Below are 16,520 nucleotides of genomic sequence, written 5' to 3' on the forward strand. Positions count from 1 at the left end.
ACATACTGCACATACATGGCCTCACACACACAGTGTGCAATGCATTTTTTCAGAATGCAACCACAACTGTTATGGATTTTAATGATTTCAACCATTACACACCCCCCCCCCCCCCCAATTTGGCCCATGAAGTGATATGAAAATGTTCCACATTTACAAATAAAAATCTGAAAATTACACCAAGAATGCTGGTTGACATGAGAGTCCTGTTTGGAAATTGCCAAAAGCCTTGCCAGGTTCATAACCATAGCAAGCATGGAAAATGGCTGTTATTGTTAGAGGATTTTGGGACTCCCAAGATGCAATATGTAGCAAATAATGATTCCATGTCACTAATTCCTTATCAAGGATCATTCCATCAACCTAAAAACCATTCCCAAGGTACAATATGGCAGCACCATTCCAATTGGAATGCTTTGCATTAATTGTTGTATTGCACTAAAAATCACATGAATACAATTGTCTTATTGCAGTATTTATTGTGTTTTCAGTGTTCAGATTTCTCACATCTGCTGTGAAGATTTGTATCTGATACATAAGTTCAAACACGTAGGAAATCCCAAAATCAATGTAATTTTAAATTCATAACTTTTTAGTCTATACAAACATTTGAGGTCTCAGATAGTTATAAATCAGACAATGGTTATACCTTTATCATCAGGAGCTAATACAGCTCTGCGCCTGAAAGAAAATCTTGTGATTTAAAAAAAAAAAACAAAAAAAAAACTATACACTATGTACTTTTCAGTCTTCCTCTTCCTTGATCTTTTTTTTCTTCTTCTTCTTCTTCTCTGTTGGCTAGAAGAAAATCAAAATTACTAAAAATTCATTGAACATAAAAACGATGCTCAGAACAAGTTGTACCTGCTCTGCCACTTCAACACTCTCTTCCTCCTCTTGTGGCTCTTCGGCACTGCTCTTCTTCTTTTTCTTCTTTTTCTTGGGGGGCTCCTCAGCCGTAACTGTGGACGTCTCACCTTCTACCTCTGAGAAATGCAAGTTTAATATAAAAATAGCCAGTTGTATTTCATTTTGCTTTTACTCTATCCTACCCAATACTTGTTCCTTTTTAGGCTTTTTGGCTTTCATCACAGGTGTTGAAGGTGCCTCTTTTTCTTGCTCTTCCATCTCTTCAAACTTCCTCTTCTTTGACGTAGAGGGGATTGTAGAATCACCGGAGGGGTCATATAATTTCACTTCACTGTTGTGGGGGAACAAGAGGTTTGCATTGCTCATGTAGATATTCTGAGGATAAATGTGCTGGTGGTGATGTTGATGACTACATGACTTACCTTTTGTGCGTGTATTTGTCTGCCTTGGCCATCGCTTTTCCTGTTCCACTGATTCTTCGAATCTGAAGAAAACCAGAGATGCTTATCACACCATTACATTTCTGGAAATGCATGCACATACTGAACTGGGAACTTAATTCAAATCAGATTATTTACAACTCAAGGTCAGTCGAGTGTTTAAAAAAAAAAATAAACAACTGACTTTGAAGCAAATTTGTTTGAGGACATTGCCTCCAACCTGAAGTTCTCAACAAATGATTATTAACAACTCCTAGTTTGGTATAATGTGTGACTGGTCCAACCCCTTAAAATTTGGCCTTGGTCTACAATATTTAACCTTGCACAGCAAGTCAACTGACTGCAGCATTTGACAAGGACCGTGTCCCTTTTGTCTTTATTACTGTGAGCTCCTGGTTTCAGTGCTCTTGCTGATCGATACAGGAATTTGTGGCTCCAGCAATCCACAACTATAAAAGGTTACAACTGCTAGTTGACGCCTCTAAATCTAGACACATGTTGATAAATTTGGTCATGCAAAACCAACACGGTTATTGATATTATTAATAGAAGAATAATTTTAAGTCATGAAGGTGGAACAAGGAGAGCAAAGTATTTGTTTTATGCATGATTAGAACAAAAAGTCTTGGAACCTCTGGTGTTGATACGTTGCGCACAAAACTACCAAGAAGAAAACCATTGAAAAAAACAGAGATAATATATTGGATTTTCCAATGTTGACTACTTACTCCTTTCTCCTCCAACTGTCGTAATCTGGCCTCCAGTTTGGCTCGGTTCTCCGCGCCCATTTCTGCGTTGGTGTCCTCCCCAAGGGCATCGTAGCGTATGGCAAGGGAGGTTTTGGCTGCCAACATTCTGGAGATCTGGATTTGACCATAACCTTTTTAACCATGCCATTGTTTAAGGGTTCAGGGATACTATATTTTGAATGTACCTTGCCCTTGTTCTTGGCAGTTGTTTGGCCCACAAGAGAGGCGTGGTAGATCAGACCGTACTTAGGCGTGTCCTTGCGGGTCTTAAGAGCCCGAAACAGTGCCTTTTCTGCACCCAGGATCTGAACTGTGGAGGCTGGGTGCTTTGCCAGATTCAACAGTGAGCCTGTGTAACAAAAACAGCAAATAAGCACTTGTCTGGCTCTTGGGTAAAATTTCACCAATTGGACCACTTTCAAAGCTCAGATGAGGTAGTGACTTAAAACATCAGAAATGTTCAGGAAATTGACATTAAGTCGTGATCATCAGCGCTCAAGTTGGCATTATAGCCTAAATTACAATATGGTTTACCAGCATGTGAGATGAGACGAGCACCAACTAACTCGCCCACCATCACTGTCAGATTGGGAGCAATAGCCATCATTCGATTCTTCAGGTAGTCATAAAGCTGAGAGCGGTAATCCGTAATCTCAATCACCTGCACAAAAAAATTAGACATTTTGTTTTAAGAAAGAGGAAGTCTCAATAAATAATAAGGTTGAGTCACATGACCATTCAGATGAGGTAGTGACTGAAAACATACATATTTTGTTTCTTGAGAAAGATATTTGTCGTCATCATCACCAAAGCCATTTAAATCCTCATGCTCCAAATACTACTGTGGACTTATACCTGTTCACACAGGTGACGGATGTTGCTGATGTCCTGCTCCGACACTTCGGTTCCCATTGAGATCTCTGCTGCCAACTTTACCTCTGCCTCAATTTCTTCAGGGAGCAATTCTGATAGGTCGCTGCTGGCCACGTTTGTGCGATCACCTATTTTGCAGACTGTCTTACAGTAGGCTAAATTGTCGGTGATAACCTTCCCAAGCTCCGGGAAGTGCCAACCATACCACTCTCTACAGCGCATGATGTAATTATTCAGTTCCTTGTCCAGGTCATCCAACAGAGCTGTGGAGAAAAACCTCATTAGTACATTTTCCTTTATCTGAAAGTCTGTTTCCATTGCAGTGCATTCCAGTTTTGTATATTTGTTTTGTAATTTTAACTTTGAACTTGTAAAATTAACAAAGCCAGCACAATACATACATCAAGTCATAAATCCTTACGTCTCAAATCTTCAAGCAACGCATTAATTCGGTGCAAACTTATACACGTACGTGATTTTAAGCTATACTTTGAAAAGGGTGCCATCCAGATGGTGCTAATCCACAAAGATTGTCAATCATTCATTCATTTTCCGAGCCCCTCCGAGGGTCACAGGGGTGCTGGAGCCAATCCCAGCTAACTATGGGCAGTTGGCGGGGTACACTCGGTTGCCAGCAAGGAGTCGAACAACGCTTTGCGCGCTCACACTCATATTTAGGGACAAATTAGAATGTTTGATCGGCCTACCATGCATGTTTTTTGGAGGGGGACGGACTACCCGGGAAAACCCACGCAGGCATGGGGAGAACATGGAAACTCCACACAGGATGGCCTGAGCCCGGGATTGAACCCTTGATCTCAGAACTGAGGCGGAGGACATACAGTGCCTTGCAAAAGTATTCGGCCCCCTTGAATCTTGCAACCTTTCACCACATTTCAGGCTTCAAACATAAAGATATGAAATTTAATTTTTTTCTCAAGAATAAAAAACAAGTGGGACACAATCGTGAAGTGGAACAACATTTATTGGATAATTTAAACTTTCTTAACAAATAAAAAACTGAAAAGTGGGGCGTGCAATATTATTCGGCCCCTTTACTTTCACTGCAGCAAACTCACTTCAGAAGTTCAGTGAGGATCTCTGAATGATCCAATGTTGTCCTAAATGACCGATGATGATAAATAGAATCCAAATGTGTGTAATCAAGTCTCCGTATAAAAGCACCTGCTCTGTGATAGTCTCAGGGTTCTGTTTAAAGTGCAGAGAGCATTATGAAAACCAAGGAACACACCAGGCAGGTCCGAGATACTGTTGTGGAGAAGTTTAAAGCCGGATTTGGATACAAAAAGATTTCCCAAGCTTTAAACATCTCAAGGAGCACTGTGCAAGCCATCATATTGAAATGGAAGGAGCATCAGACCACTGCAAATCTACCAAGACCCGGCCGTCCTTCCAAACTTTCTTCTCAAACAAGGAGAAAACTGATCAGAGATGCAGCCAAGAGGCCCATGATCACTCTGGATGAACTGCAGAGATCTACAGCTGAGGTGGGAGAGTCTGTCCATAGGACAACAATCAGTCGTACACTGCACAAATCTGGCCTTTATGGAAGAGTGGCAAGAAGAAAGCCATTTCTCAAAGATATCCATAAAAAGTCTCGTTTAAAGTTTGCCACAAGCCACCTGGGAGACATACCAAACATGTGGAAGAAGGTGGTCTGGTTAGATGAAACCAAAATTGAACTTTTTGGCCACAATGCAAAACGATATGTTTGGCGTAAAAGCAACACAGCTCATCACCCTGAACAAACCATCCCCACTGTCAAACATGGTGGTGGCAGCATCATGGTTTGGGCCTGCTTTTCTTCAGCAGGGACAGGGAAGATGGTTAAAATTGACGGGAAGATGGATGCAGCCAAATACAGGAACATTCTGGAAGAAAACCTGTTGGTATCTGCACAAGACCTGAGACTAGGACGGAGATTTATCTTCCAACAGGACAATGATCCAAAACATAAAGCCAAATCTACAATGGAATGGTTAAAAAATAAACGTATCCAGGTGTTAGAATGGCCAAGTCAAAGTCCAGACCTGAATCCAATCGAGAATCTGTGGAAAGAGCTGAAGACTGCTGTTCACAAACACTCTCCATCCAACCTCACTGAGCTCGAGCTGTTTTACAAGGAAGAATGGGCAAGAATGTCAGTCTCTCAATGTGCAAAACTGATAGAAACATACCCCAAGCGACTTGCAGCTGTAATTGGAGCAAAAGGTGGCGCTACAAAGTATTAACGCAAGGGGACCGAATAATATTGCACGCCCCACTTTTCAGTTTTTTATTTGTTAAAAAAGTTTAAATTATCCAATAAATTTTGTTCCACTTCACGATTGTGTCCCACTTGTTGTTGATTCTTGACAAAAAAATTAAAATTTTATATCTTTATGTTTGAAGCCTGAAATGTGGCGAAAGGTTGCAAGGTTCAAGGGGGCCGAATACTTTTGCAAGGCACTGTAACCATTCTGCCACCGTGCCGCTACCGTGCCAGTTGTCAATCATATGAACTTTAATTGTGTAGACTATTTATCTCACTTGGGGATTTTTACATTTAAAATATTGTCTCTGCTGCACATCTAATCATGTTAACCAACCACCAGGGGAACAGTTGATGAATAAGACCTCAATGAATTGCCTATATGACAATCAAGTGTCCTGTGCTAAGACACAGCAAAAAAGGTTTACAAAAGAAAATGCATCTTAAACATGATAAATATTGGTAAATGCAATTATTTAAATGAAGAAAAAAAAACTGCCAAATTCATCACAATTTTCATAAACCACAGCTGAAAAAAAATCTGGCATTTCAGGCTGCAATGATCACACCCAAAAAAATCAAAATGACTGAAACATTAATGATAAAAAAATTTAAAAATCACTAAACTTCTCCGATCGCTTCCTATATTACTCAACAAATGTTCCGAAGCCTCCTGAATACAGTGCGCGAAACTCTTTAACCGCACAACACCTTATTACTGCAACTCAGCTGCTTGGTAAAATAGGACTCAACTCCCCAAACAAAACTTACATATAGCCTGCACAATCATGGTGTCCACCTTGTCCGGGCTGAACTTCAGCTTGTAACGGGAAAGACTAGAAAAACATTAGATAATAATATGGTCAAGATTTAGTGCAGGTCAAAACATTCGACTCTCCTATGAGGGCAGCTGCTGCCTCAGTGGTAGTGACGAATGCTGAGGAAAATCTACAGGTGTGTTTCAGACAGCAAAGTAATCATAGACAGCGGATCCAAAGTCAGTGCCAAATATGTGAATGCCCACCTGTGTGCCAGTCCAAGAGACATTGCGCTTATCTCCTTAGGTGGAAGTCCTGAGATGAGGCCTTCCATCTGGCTCCTAATGCACCTCATGAGTTCCGCAACAGCAGGGCTGTGGATGCAACTCAGATCCAGCTTTTCCTGAAAATGAGGAAATTCTGATTACCAACAATGCTCTATTTAGGAAGTACCTCCCACTAACAACTTCCATGAAGTAGTCAAGTCACTTACTTTGATGACGCCACCTAATTTAGCATCACTGATGGCTAACTGTTCATGAGCTTCCTTGGCAACCACCCTCTTCAGCACTTTCTTCAAACTTTTACCAATTTTACCCTCGACAAGGGCAGTGGCAGCTGGATAGAGGAAGCAATCAACAGTACATTAATGAAAAAGATGCACAGGACACATGAAAATACAATTCCTGCCTAATCTCTCCCGACTTTATTCAGTTCAGTCACTTGATAAATGTGCAGTTTGTGGTCTCAGGGGTAGTGACGAACAAGATGTACTTCACTATTAACTCAGAAATAAGGAAACACATCACAGACCACAAATGTGAAATGGCATGGCTCTTTAAAATAGGGGGGTTCGATTACCTGCCAAGGCCTCAGTTGTGTCCTGGAACTTCTCAAAGTGCTTAAGTTTCACACTGAAAAACAATGAATATTAACAAAACATTTTTAATGTCATTTTTTGTTTGCTGTTGTGTCATGAGCCTTGGCTAAATAATGTTGCCAAGCACTACGGCTAGCCCAGCCATCTTGGGCGGTGAATTTACTCACATTTTATTTGCCTTTTCAGGAGTCTCAAACTCCTTGTACAAACTGTCAACCTGCTGCAGTTTCGATTCATCAAGAACCTAAAAAAATAGGCTTGTGAATACTCATGCACCACTCAGATTAGTACAAATTAAAACTATACATTGACGGGGTTTTCATCAAGTCATACTGTCCATGAAAACTACCTTAAAATAAGTTCAAAATTAATTATGACCGCCCGACAGCTGAGACAAACAAAAGAACAAATCGGGCTCTGCGAATTTGTGTGTATACAAGGGGCGGAAACCTCTCGGTACCTCACGATACGATGCGATTTGTGATACAAAGCTCACGATAACGATCTCACAATACGGTGATACAACGATTATCCATACATTGGTCAGGAAATCATTCTAGGATATTCGACAAATAACTAATAAACAGGAAAAACAAGCTTCTGCTGTGAATTGGAATGAGTTTAGCACGAGTAGACGTCCAATCAATTTGAATTGGGAGGGTGGCAGCGAATGAGCTGCTATCCCTCCCACTTCAAACGGATTGAACGTTTATGGCCGTCAGTGGCATCCAATGCCTGGTACGATTTAATTTTTGGGCATTTCAGGTCATTACATTTTTTATTTTCATCACTTCCTGCTTACTGGGGGGCAGTTTATGGGTCACTTCCTGTTGATTTTGGGGCATTTTATGTGTCACTTCCTGTTGATTTTGAGTTACAGAGCAGGAAGTGACCTGGGAATCTCCCAAATTAATAGGCAATGACTCAAACTCAACAGGAAGGGACCTGTAAATGCCCAAAAAATCGGAATGTGTGACTGTAAATGCTCTTGTTTTAAATGAACGAATGTTCATTCGCCCGTCCCAGTCTAAATGGATTGGGTGTCGAGCACCGCCAATGGCAGTCATAGAGTTAACTAAGACGCTATTATGATGGAGGATTTTGTTTGCAACTTTTTGGTTCCTTTTTTAAATTTTATTTTATTTTTAAACAATGACACCTTTTTAAAACGATATCTCGATTCTTGGCAAGAGCATATTGATAACCTCTTGGGATACAAAGTATCACGATTATCACCATTTCGATATTTTGTCACACTCCTAGTGTATACATCCCTAAAATATACGTACCAAATTTCATTCTGATCATCCCATGAATAACGGAGGAATAGAAACGTAAGTTGGTGTTCTACGGAAGAACAACAAGGTGATATTTTGAAACCTCCCTGGTCTACTGTGCTAAAAGAAAGACCAAAACGTTTTAATTCTGACGGCAAAGTACAGATTGGCTAAATGTGTTCATACACGTGGTTGCATGGCCTACCGACAAAGTGTTGGGACATAAACTTTACACACTGAAGTCAAGAAGCTGGATTGCAGTTCCACAATTCTCCGATACAGTATGGTGTTAGAGACATGACATAACCGTATTCACATTAAAATACACAACTGTTAAAATACGAAAGTAAAGCAAGACCCAAGTCTGAAACTAGCGAATTGACCCGTGTAAGCTAACCCACGTTGCTGCATGCATAAGAAGAAGAAAAGAAGGGTTTGATTACGTACTTTAAAAATGGCATAGCCTGCAGCGGTCTCAAACAAGACGAGCATTTTGACCACAGAAACGGGTCGCCCCTTTCCTTCTTTTTGAGGTCGGGGTTCTCTTTATGCGATGTTATCCAAGTTTAGTTCACCGCAACGTTCTTGACTGGAAAATGCTCGCCACGCGTAGCCTCTTCTTCTTTGGTTTAATCCAAAATCGGACGCGTGGGGCAATTTGTGTTACTGCCTTATGCAGGACACAAATGTAACTGCATGGTGACTAGTTATTCCATTCTTGCGCAGTTGTTTCATGCCATGTTATCAAATAAATCATTAATTGCAGGACTATTATTACTAATCGGGCATTAAAACATAGGTGTAACGACAAAACATTCTTAATTAAACGAAAAATCCAACATGTTTTATTTTTACAGAATAAAACCCGTGAGTATTTCTCTGACTCAACCTGATAGAAAAAGTGAAAAAAAAATCTAATATATACATTTTTTAAACTCAATTAGAGCGGCTCTAGTCACTCCCATGACATTTATTTAATCGTTTTTGCATATACTCGTGAGCACACCCCTTACCAATAGATGACGGTAGCGAACAACACATTTCTCCAAGCGCCATTTACCACCAAGCGAAGAAGATTTGGGCAAAACAAGCACATGTGCACATACAGCAAGTCGCCGACGATTGCTTCTGTTTTTATTTAAATCTTTTACTGTCAAATTAAGACTTTTGGTGCGCATTATGGATAAACTTGACTCCTATCCTTCGCCTAATTTCGATTGTCCTCCTGCGAACTCCATCCAGCTGTCACGGCCTGAGCCGTCGGGTTTAAGAAGCAACTTCCATCCAAGCATGTGGACTTGGAGCGAGACAGAAACACCTTCCGATCACAGATGGGCCCAGGGCGGCCACGCCAACTTCGCCCACCGACCGGCGACGGGACCCGTTTCCCAGCCATCCGGTGAGTTATGGGGCGCCGTTTGTAAAGGAGCACATGCTGAAAATTTCGACAACATTTTCTCATATTTAGCGCCACACAGTGTTTAAAATGTGGTGTGAAATTTTTTGTCACTTTTTTTTTTGCACATTTACAACATTATTTAAAAATAAATATTTAAGTTGCTAAACAATCAGTATTGTACCTGAATGTTGAAATCCAGAACTAAATGTTTATTTATATCTTAAATGTAAATATTAAATTCATATCCTAAATATTAAATTTATATTCTAAATTTATATGTTAAATCCAAACTTTATATTTATATATTAAATCTAAATGTTAAATTTATATCCTAAATTTATATGTTAAATCCAAACTTTACATTTATATATTAAATCTAAATTTTAAATCTAAATCTTAAATTATATATTAAATTTAATATTTTAAATCTAAATCTTAAATTATATCCTAAATGTAATTATTAAATTTATATACTAAATGCTAAATCTAAATGTTAAATCTGGAAAAGGGTGAAACTAAATATTTAGCTTAATATGCAAATTCACACGACTGGACACCGGAAGTAACAAAATAAAAGCTTGGAGCAGCTCAGACTGTTTGTTCACGTTGCTTGAAAATGAATAAAGCCTACTGAACGGTGGCGGTCGCCTCTTGGACATGAGTCATTGTGATAATAACAATATCTAGGTTAAATACACATTTAGGAGAAACTATTTAAAGAGTATTTTGTGCTTTTCGTGTCACTTTTACGTCCATGAGCCCAGTAAAGTTACTAAGAATAGCCACCAGGGGTCTCTGTTGGACTGGACCGTAGCTCAAGGTTGACCTTTCTCACTTCATTCATTCATTCATTTCTACTGCAAAAATCCCGCGTTTCTCACAGTCGGCGAAGGTGGGCTGAAAGAAAATATGTCGGGCGAGTCAAGTTTAGCAGAGACTATCGGCCAAGCCATTCTCACAGCAATCGGTCTTTGTCAGGTGACGTAACGCTGTCAAAAGCCGCAGTGCATTGTGGGTTGAATCGCCATTTTGAGTGTACACTTATTGTAAACAACTGAGCAGTGAGAATCGTCTTTGCTTTCATCATTGTCTTTGATAAATGGGACACTCGTGTTGTTTGAAAGGCTGCCATACTAAATCACACGGCAAAAATGGCAGCAAATTGACCACGACGTATGATTTTTTCGTTTTCCCTCTTGGAAAAGAGGTTATAGACAGCAGGTTGAGGAACTAATGAAGCGGCGTCGGATGGTCTGGGTCGCAGCAGTGAGACGGAAGGGCATCACTTTCGACACCATATCTCCCTTCCGGCGTGTTTGCTCTCGGCATTTTCATAAAGGCAAGTCAGTTTTTTTCAAAGTATTGATACTGAATATGCTGTTTTTTTTCTTTCTAAAGTCGCTATTTTCTCATTGGCTAACCTTAGCTAGCTAGGCTCACTTGTAAACTACAGGCAAAGAGGGAGGGCAGTTGAAATGGGTTAATCTGTACGTGATAAATCAGTGTTTAATTTATTCAGTTATTGTTTATAAAAACATTATAGAGTGAATGATTTAAAATATAAAGGTTAACAGCAAAGATGCACAGAAATATTTATCAATGCGCGAGATTTCCTTTTGTGATCTGAGAGATCTGATGGGATGGCAGCATGTCTGATTAAGTGTTTACGACAGTGAAATGCCATGGAAATATCCAATCTTACCTAGCTTTCTAAATAAAACCTGTGATTGCAGGTGAACCAGCTTATGAAATGATGGAGACTGACCCAGACTGGGCACCATCCCTACATCTGGGACACACATCTGTTACACCAGTGGTCTCCAAACTATTCCACATAGGGCCGCAGTGGGTGCAGGATTTCACTCCAACAAATCAAGACCACACCTTTTCACCAATCTGGTGTTTTATATGTTTAATTAGTTGATTGCAGTCAGGTGCTGCTTGTTTTAGTACAAACCACATTGGTTAAAAGGTCTATGCTTGATCGGTATGAACAAAAACCAGGACCCACAGCGGCCCTCGAGGACTGGTTTGGAGACCCCTGTGTTACACCGACAAACACTGCACGCTCTGCAAGACGAATGTGAGCAGCTACGGAAAGAGACACTGCAAGCACCAGAGATGGGGGTCCAGCAGGATGCAAACATTGAAGAGCTGCAGACTAAGGAGGGACCATCTGAGCCTGGTGAAATAAACAGTCACTAACAGAATGAGGAAGGGACACCTGACGCTGGAGAAGAAAGTGGTCAGCTACAGACTGAAGAGGGGACACATGAAGCTGGAGAAGAAGGTGATCAGCTAATCACAGAGGATGAGACGCACAACACCAATCACGATGTGACACAGACTGTGATTATTGACCGTTTTGAAATTTTCACAGAAAACCCATCAAATCTGAAAGCACGTGCCCAAATGTTTTCCAGCTACAGTGGGGAGAACAAGTATTTGATACACTGCCAATGGGAAAACTCATTGGAGGTGTATCAAATACTTGTTCTCCCCACTGTACAAGCACCACCACACTATGAAGTATTTAATATGTATTACACCCAAGGGAGCCATTTGTTTCATATCAAAAGGCTGGGGAGGGCATACAAGTGACAAACATAAAACCCTGAACAGTGATTTTTTTTTTTTTGTGATAATTTGTTGCCTGGGGACATTGTCTTGGCTGACAGAGGTTTTGACATACAAGAACGTGTGGGCATGTAGTGTTCAGATGTCAAACTCCCAGCATTTACAAAAGGCCGCTGTCAGCACATTTGAGAATCCATGTTGAAAGGGTCATCGGAAATGTTTGTCAGAAGTATAATATCTTAACAGGAACCATACCCATAAACATGATTCTTCCATGTGAAGGTGAAGAAGCTACAATGTTGGATAAGGTCACTTTCTGCTGTGCCCTGATAAGCCATTGCCCAACAGTAGTATAGTACAATTTTCTTTTCGTAGTGTTTGTACAAGCAGTTTTTTTTATACGTTTGTAGATGACTTAAACCTGTTTAATAAAGTATGTCAGTGACAATTTTGAAGTCTTGACTCCTTGCTACTCTTAGGTACGTAAAACGTGTTGGTTTTGATGATGAAAAGTACTTTTTTTTTTTTTTTTACTAATTCAAACAATTTTGTGGAGATAAACACTGAATAGGAAATACAATGTTTGCTAACAAAACGAGATGTTTGACAGGTTTACTTTTTTTGGATTTAAAATTCTCAATCAAAACAGCAGCAGCAGCACAATGGTAAACAGAAAATAGCAATACAAGGAAATATAAAACGTGCATATGAAGAAAAATAACACTAGTTGTAGAATAACGTGTTCAAGTAAATTTGTCCCACTTCACATGATAAGTCCTGCATTGAGAGAATTGCACATCTTTGCATGGCAATGTCAACACTGAAACAATATATTGTGCAATATACATGAATTTGCATGTCATTATGACAGTTCCTTCACCTGTTTTAGTCATGTGATGTTTAAGATGATATTCAAGGTACAATTCAAGTTCAAGGATGTTCAAGTAAGAGCTGTATCATGTTTCTGAGAGTAGCAACGAGTGACGACTGTGTTGTCGCAGTCCTGCGGTCGAAATGCGAAGATCCTGCACCGAGCCATTCGTTAAATGTCCGTGAGCTTCGAGAGATTTATAGGTAAGCGCTGATACCGTAAACGAGGGACTTTTTTATATCCAGGGATGAAGTTGGAGGCAGTAACGTGGCGTCGGAGCTACTCCTGTTCTGGTTTGTTTACATCCGTGATACACTCAAAATGGCGCATGGGGGCGTGTCCGCTAGTTTGGGCACGTGACTGACAAAGACCGATACAAAATTTTCCCACAGCTACAGCGTCGGCGACAGCGGCTTCCACTTCACGATCCACTTCGGTAACTTAAGTGTATTGTGACTGTTGGCTGATAGTCTCTGCTAAACTTGACTTGACCGACATATTTTCTTTCAGCCCACCTTCGCCGACTGTGAGAAACGCGGGATTTTTGCAGTAGAAATGAATGAATGAATGAAGTGAGAAAGGTCAACCTTGAGCTACGGTCCAGTCCAACAGAGACCCCTGGTGGCTATTCTTAGTAACTTTACTGGGCTCATGGACGTAAAAGTGACACGAAAAGCACAAAATACTCTTTAAATAGTTTCTCCTAAATGTGTATTTAACCTAGATATTGTTATTATCACAATGACTCATGTCCAAGAGGCGACCGCCACCGTTCAGTAGGCTTTATTCATTTTCAAGCAACGTGAACAAACAGTCTGAGCTGCTCCAAGCTTTTATTTTGTTACTTCCGGTGTCCAGTCGTGTGAATTTGCATATTAAGCTAAATATTTAGTTTCACCCTTTTCCAGATTTAACATTTAGATTTAGCATTTAGTATATAAATTTAATAATTACATTTAGGATATAATTTAAGATTTAGATTTAAAATATTAAATTTAATATATAATTTAAGATTTAGATTTAAAATTTAGATTTAATATATAAATGTAAAGTTTGGATTTAACATATAAATTTAGGATATAAATTTAACATTTAGATTTAATATATAAATATAAAGTTTGGATTTAACATATAAATTTAGAATATAAATTTAATATTTAGGATATGAATTTAATATTTACATTTAAGATATAAATAAACATTTAGTTCTGGATTTCAACATTCAGGTACAATACTGATTGTTTAGCAACTTAAATATTTATTTTTAAATAATGTTGTAAATGTGCAAAAAAAAAAGTGACAAAAAATTTCACACCACATTTTAAACACTGTGTGGCGCTAAATATGAGAAAATGTTGTCGAAATTTTCAGCATGTGCTCCTTTACAAACGGCGCCCCATAGTGAGTGTCAACATTTGTGAGCGTGCTTATTAAATGATAAAGAAAAGTCACTACTAGAGCGTACAAGAGCCAGTCATAGGTAGGCACTTGGACAAGAAATTAGAAGTTTTTTTCCTCACAAATTTTGGTTTGCATTCTACAAGGCTCACAGAATCATTTTTATTATACACAGAACCAGGGGAAACTATTTAAAGAATTATTTGGCCCATTGACACATCATTGTTTCAAAAGCCCATTGATTTTTGTGATCCAAATTTGAATAAATTACAGAGGATTCTAAACCATTTTAAACCACATCTCAGTCAAATTTGATGACTATTATCTTAAATCAAAATTTCAGTACAGAATCCTTATGACATGAACTTTATGTACCTAACATTTGACCTGAAAGCTTGACCTTTGACATAATTTAGGCACAGTCCACGTACTAGCCAATATGGCAAGGCGTGACATTATGGCATCATCAGAGCAACTTCATTCTTCACATACAAGTAATATGAGATGTAGACAACATCCAAACGGGTAAAAATCAAATCTCAAAAGTTTTCATCATCCATCATCACTTTGAAAAGTCCCCATTAATTTGATCTTACCAGAGAATTTTGGTAGCTCTACGATCAAAGGCACAAATGTGTCAATCATTGATAAACTTGCAGCAGACTTCGTAATGTAACTGACGGGGCGCGGGGCTGATAAATAGGGGGCCTGCATTGTTGGTGAGGCTGTCAAAGCTGACCGAGTGGAATCGCAAACAAAGAGCTTTTTTCATTGAACATTCTTGTGAATAAATGCTTAAATCCCTGAATTCTTTATAAGTATGGACATAAAACCGTCTCGATTCTTGTTTAAAAGTTAAAAAAAAAACGTGCAGGTAGCATTTATTTTATGTAAATACTAGAGATGCTGATCGATCAGGTCCGATCACGTCATTTTCAAAGTATCTGAATCAGCAAAAAAATATTGGCCACGCCTTTTTTAAATATATATATATATATATATAGATAGATAGATATATTTTTTAAATTAAATCGTTTCTAATTGTATTTAACGTTACAGACATAATATGTTACACTTATCCAGAGTCTTTAGTTTAGGCTTAAGGTAGGGTTATCAGATTTATCCCAATAACGGCGGTAATTAATTTTTTAAAAAATGTATCATGTTAAAATATTTAACGCAATTAATGCATGCGCTGCACGACCCACTCACGCAATGTCGCGCTCAATCTGTAATGGCGGCATTTTACCTATATAGAGAGATAAAAGGCAGCGTAAAATGAGTAGAGTGAATTTTGGCAGCCTTTGGAACCTTTATGTAATTGGCTAAAGCCTTACAATCCCTCTCCCTACGATTAGAAATATCATGGGAAGCAATGTGGGGAAGCAAGGTAGCAATTTATCTTTTTCTTAACACCTTATTTTATTTCCCAATGCAGAGAAGATATATAAATTGGTAGCACTACGCACAGTAATGGTTCCACTTCCCATCATGCATTTGAGCATGGACTTCAGTATCATTTACTGAAAGCTCAACAAATACACTAGATGTCAATATTTAGTCACAGTATACAAAGTCACAAGTCTTTCTATCTGTGGATCCCTCTCACAGAAAGAATGTTAATAATGTGAATGCCATCTTGAGGATTTATTGTCATAATAAACATAATAAACAAATACAGTACTTATGTACTGTATGTTGAATGTATATATTCGTTGGAGTTTTATTAATTTTTTTCTTAATGCATGGCCAAAATGTATATGATCGGGAAAAATTATCGGGAATGATTGGAATTGAATTGGGTGCAAAAAAAAGCAATCGGATCGGGAAATATCGGGATCGGCAGATACTAGGCCTGAACGATATATCGTTTAAACATCGCCATCGCGATGTGCGCATGCGCAATAGTCCCATCGCAAGGACGTGCGATAGTTTTTTCATTTCATTTTTTTAAATCCACAAACGTTTGTTTTGAGGAAGGAGCGGGAAGGAGAGCGCACAGCTCTCTCATTCCCTCGAGCTCGCAGTCATCGGCTCCTCCCCCTCCCCTGCTAGTGCGGAGTGGAGGGAGGAGGGGCCGAACAGCAGAGCGGAGGAGGAGGGGCCGTTTTCAAAGTGAAAGCAGGCACGCAAGCAACATGTTGAATCGGGAAGAC

General features: G+C 39.2%; 2 protein-coding genes and 1 non-coding gene across 3 annotated transcripts in view; 1 reads left to right on the top strand and 2 right to left on the bottom strand.

The window, feature by feature from the left end:
• Positions 1–443: 443 nt before the first annotated feature.
• Positions 444–8,758, bottom strand: nop58 (NOP58 ribonucleoprotein homolog (yeast)). The gene is made up of 14 exons (XM_057823074.1): positions 8,567–8,758; positions 7,010–7,086; positions 6,824–6,876; positions 6,456–6,580; positions 6,229–6,365; positions 5,976–6,040; positions 2,915–3,195; positions 2,594–2,720; positions 2,245–2,408; positions 2,039–2,173; positions 1,293–1,354; positions 1,053–1,201; positions 865–986; positions 444–798 (listed from the first exon to the last, which is right to left on the bottom strand). Exons 1-14 carry the CDS (start codon positions 8,609–8,611, stop codon positions 745–747), a joined length of 1,596 nt encoding a protein of 531 aa, XP_057679057.1. The 5' UTR covers positions 8,612–8,758; the 3' UTR covers positions 444–744.
• On the bottom strand, positions 2,791–2,874 carry LOC130912583 (small nucleolar RNA SNORD11B). Its single transcript, XR_009062636.1, has one exon. It is a non-coding gene; the product is annotated as a small nucleolar RNA SNORD11B (small nucleolar RNA).
• A 398-nt stretch (positions 8,759–9,156) lies between the features above and the next one.
• The window catches only part of nufip1 (nuclear FMR1 interacting protein 1), a 17,528-nt gene continuing 10,164 nt past the window's right edge, over positions 9,157–16,520 (top strand). The window contains 1 exon segment of the mRNA XM_057823059.1: positions 9,157–9,518. Within this exon segment, the coding sequence (XP_057679042.1) occupies positions 9,299–9,518 (220 nt within the window). The 5' untranslated portion in view covers positions 9,157–9,298.

Source organism: Corythoichthys intestinalis, chromosome 2, assembly GCF_030265065.1.
Source record: "Corythoichthys intestinalis isolate RoL2023-P3 chromosome 2, ASM3026506v1, whole genome shotgun sequence".
NCBI classification, from domain to species: domain Eukaryota; kingdom Metazoa; phylum Chordata; class Actinopteri; order Syngnathiformes; family Syngnathidae; genus Corythoichthys; species Corythoichthys intestinalis.

Bases quoted from the DNA above. Each gene is read 5' to 3' on its own strand.
- nop58 (XM_057823074.1), bottom strand. From the start codon at position 8,611: ATGCTCGTCTTGTTTGAGACCGCTGCAGGCTATGCCATTTTTAAA. The intron at 1,355-2,038 runs GTAAGTAGTCAA...GGTTTTCTTCAG, and splicing joins GACAGTTGGAGGAGAAAGGA to ATTCGAAGAATCAGTGGAAC. The intron at 799-864 runs GTACAACTTGTT...ATTTTCTTCTAG, and splicing joins GTGTTGAAGTGGCAGAGCAG to CCAACAGAGAAGAAGAAGAA.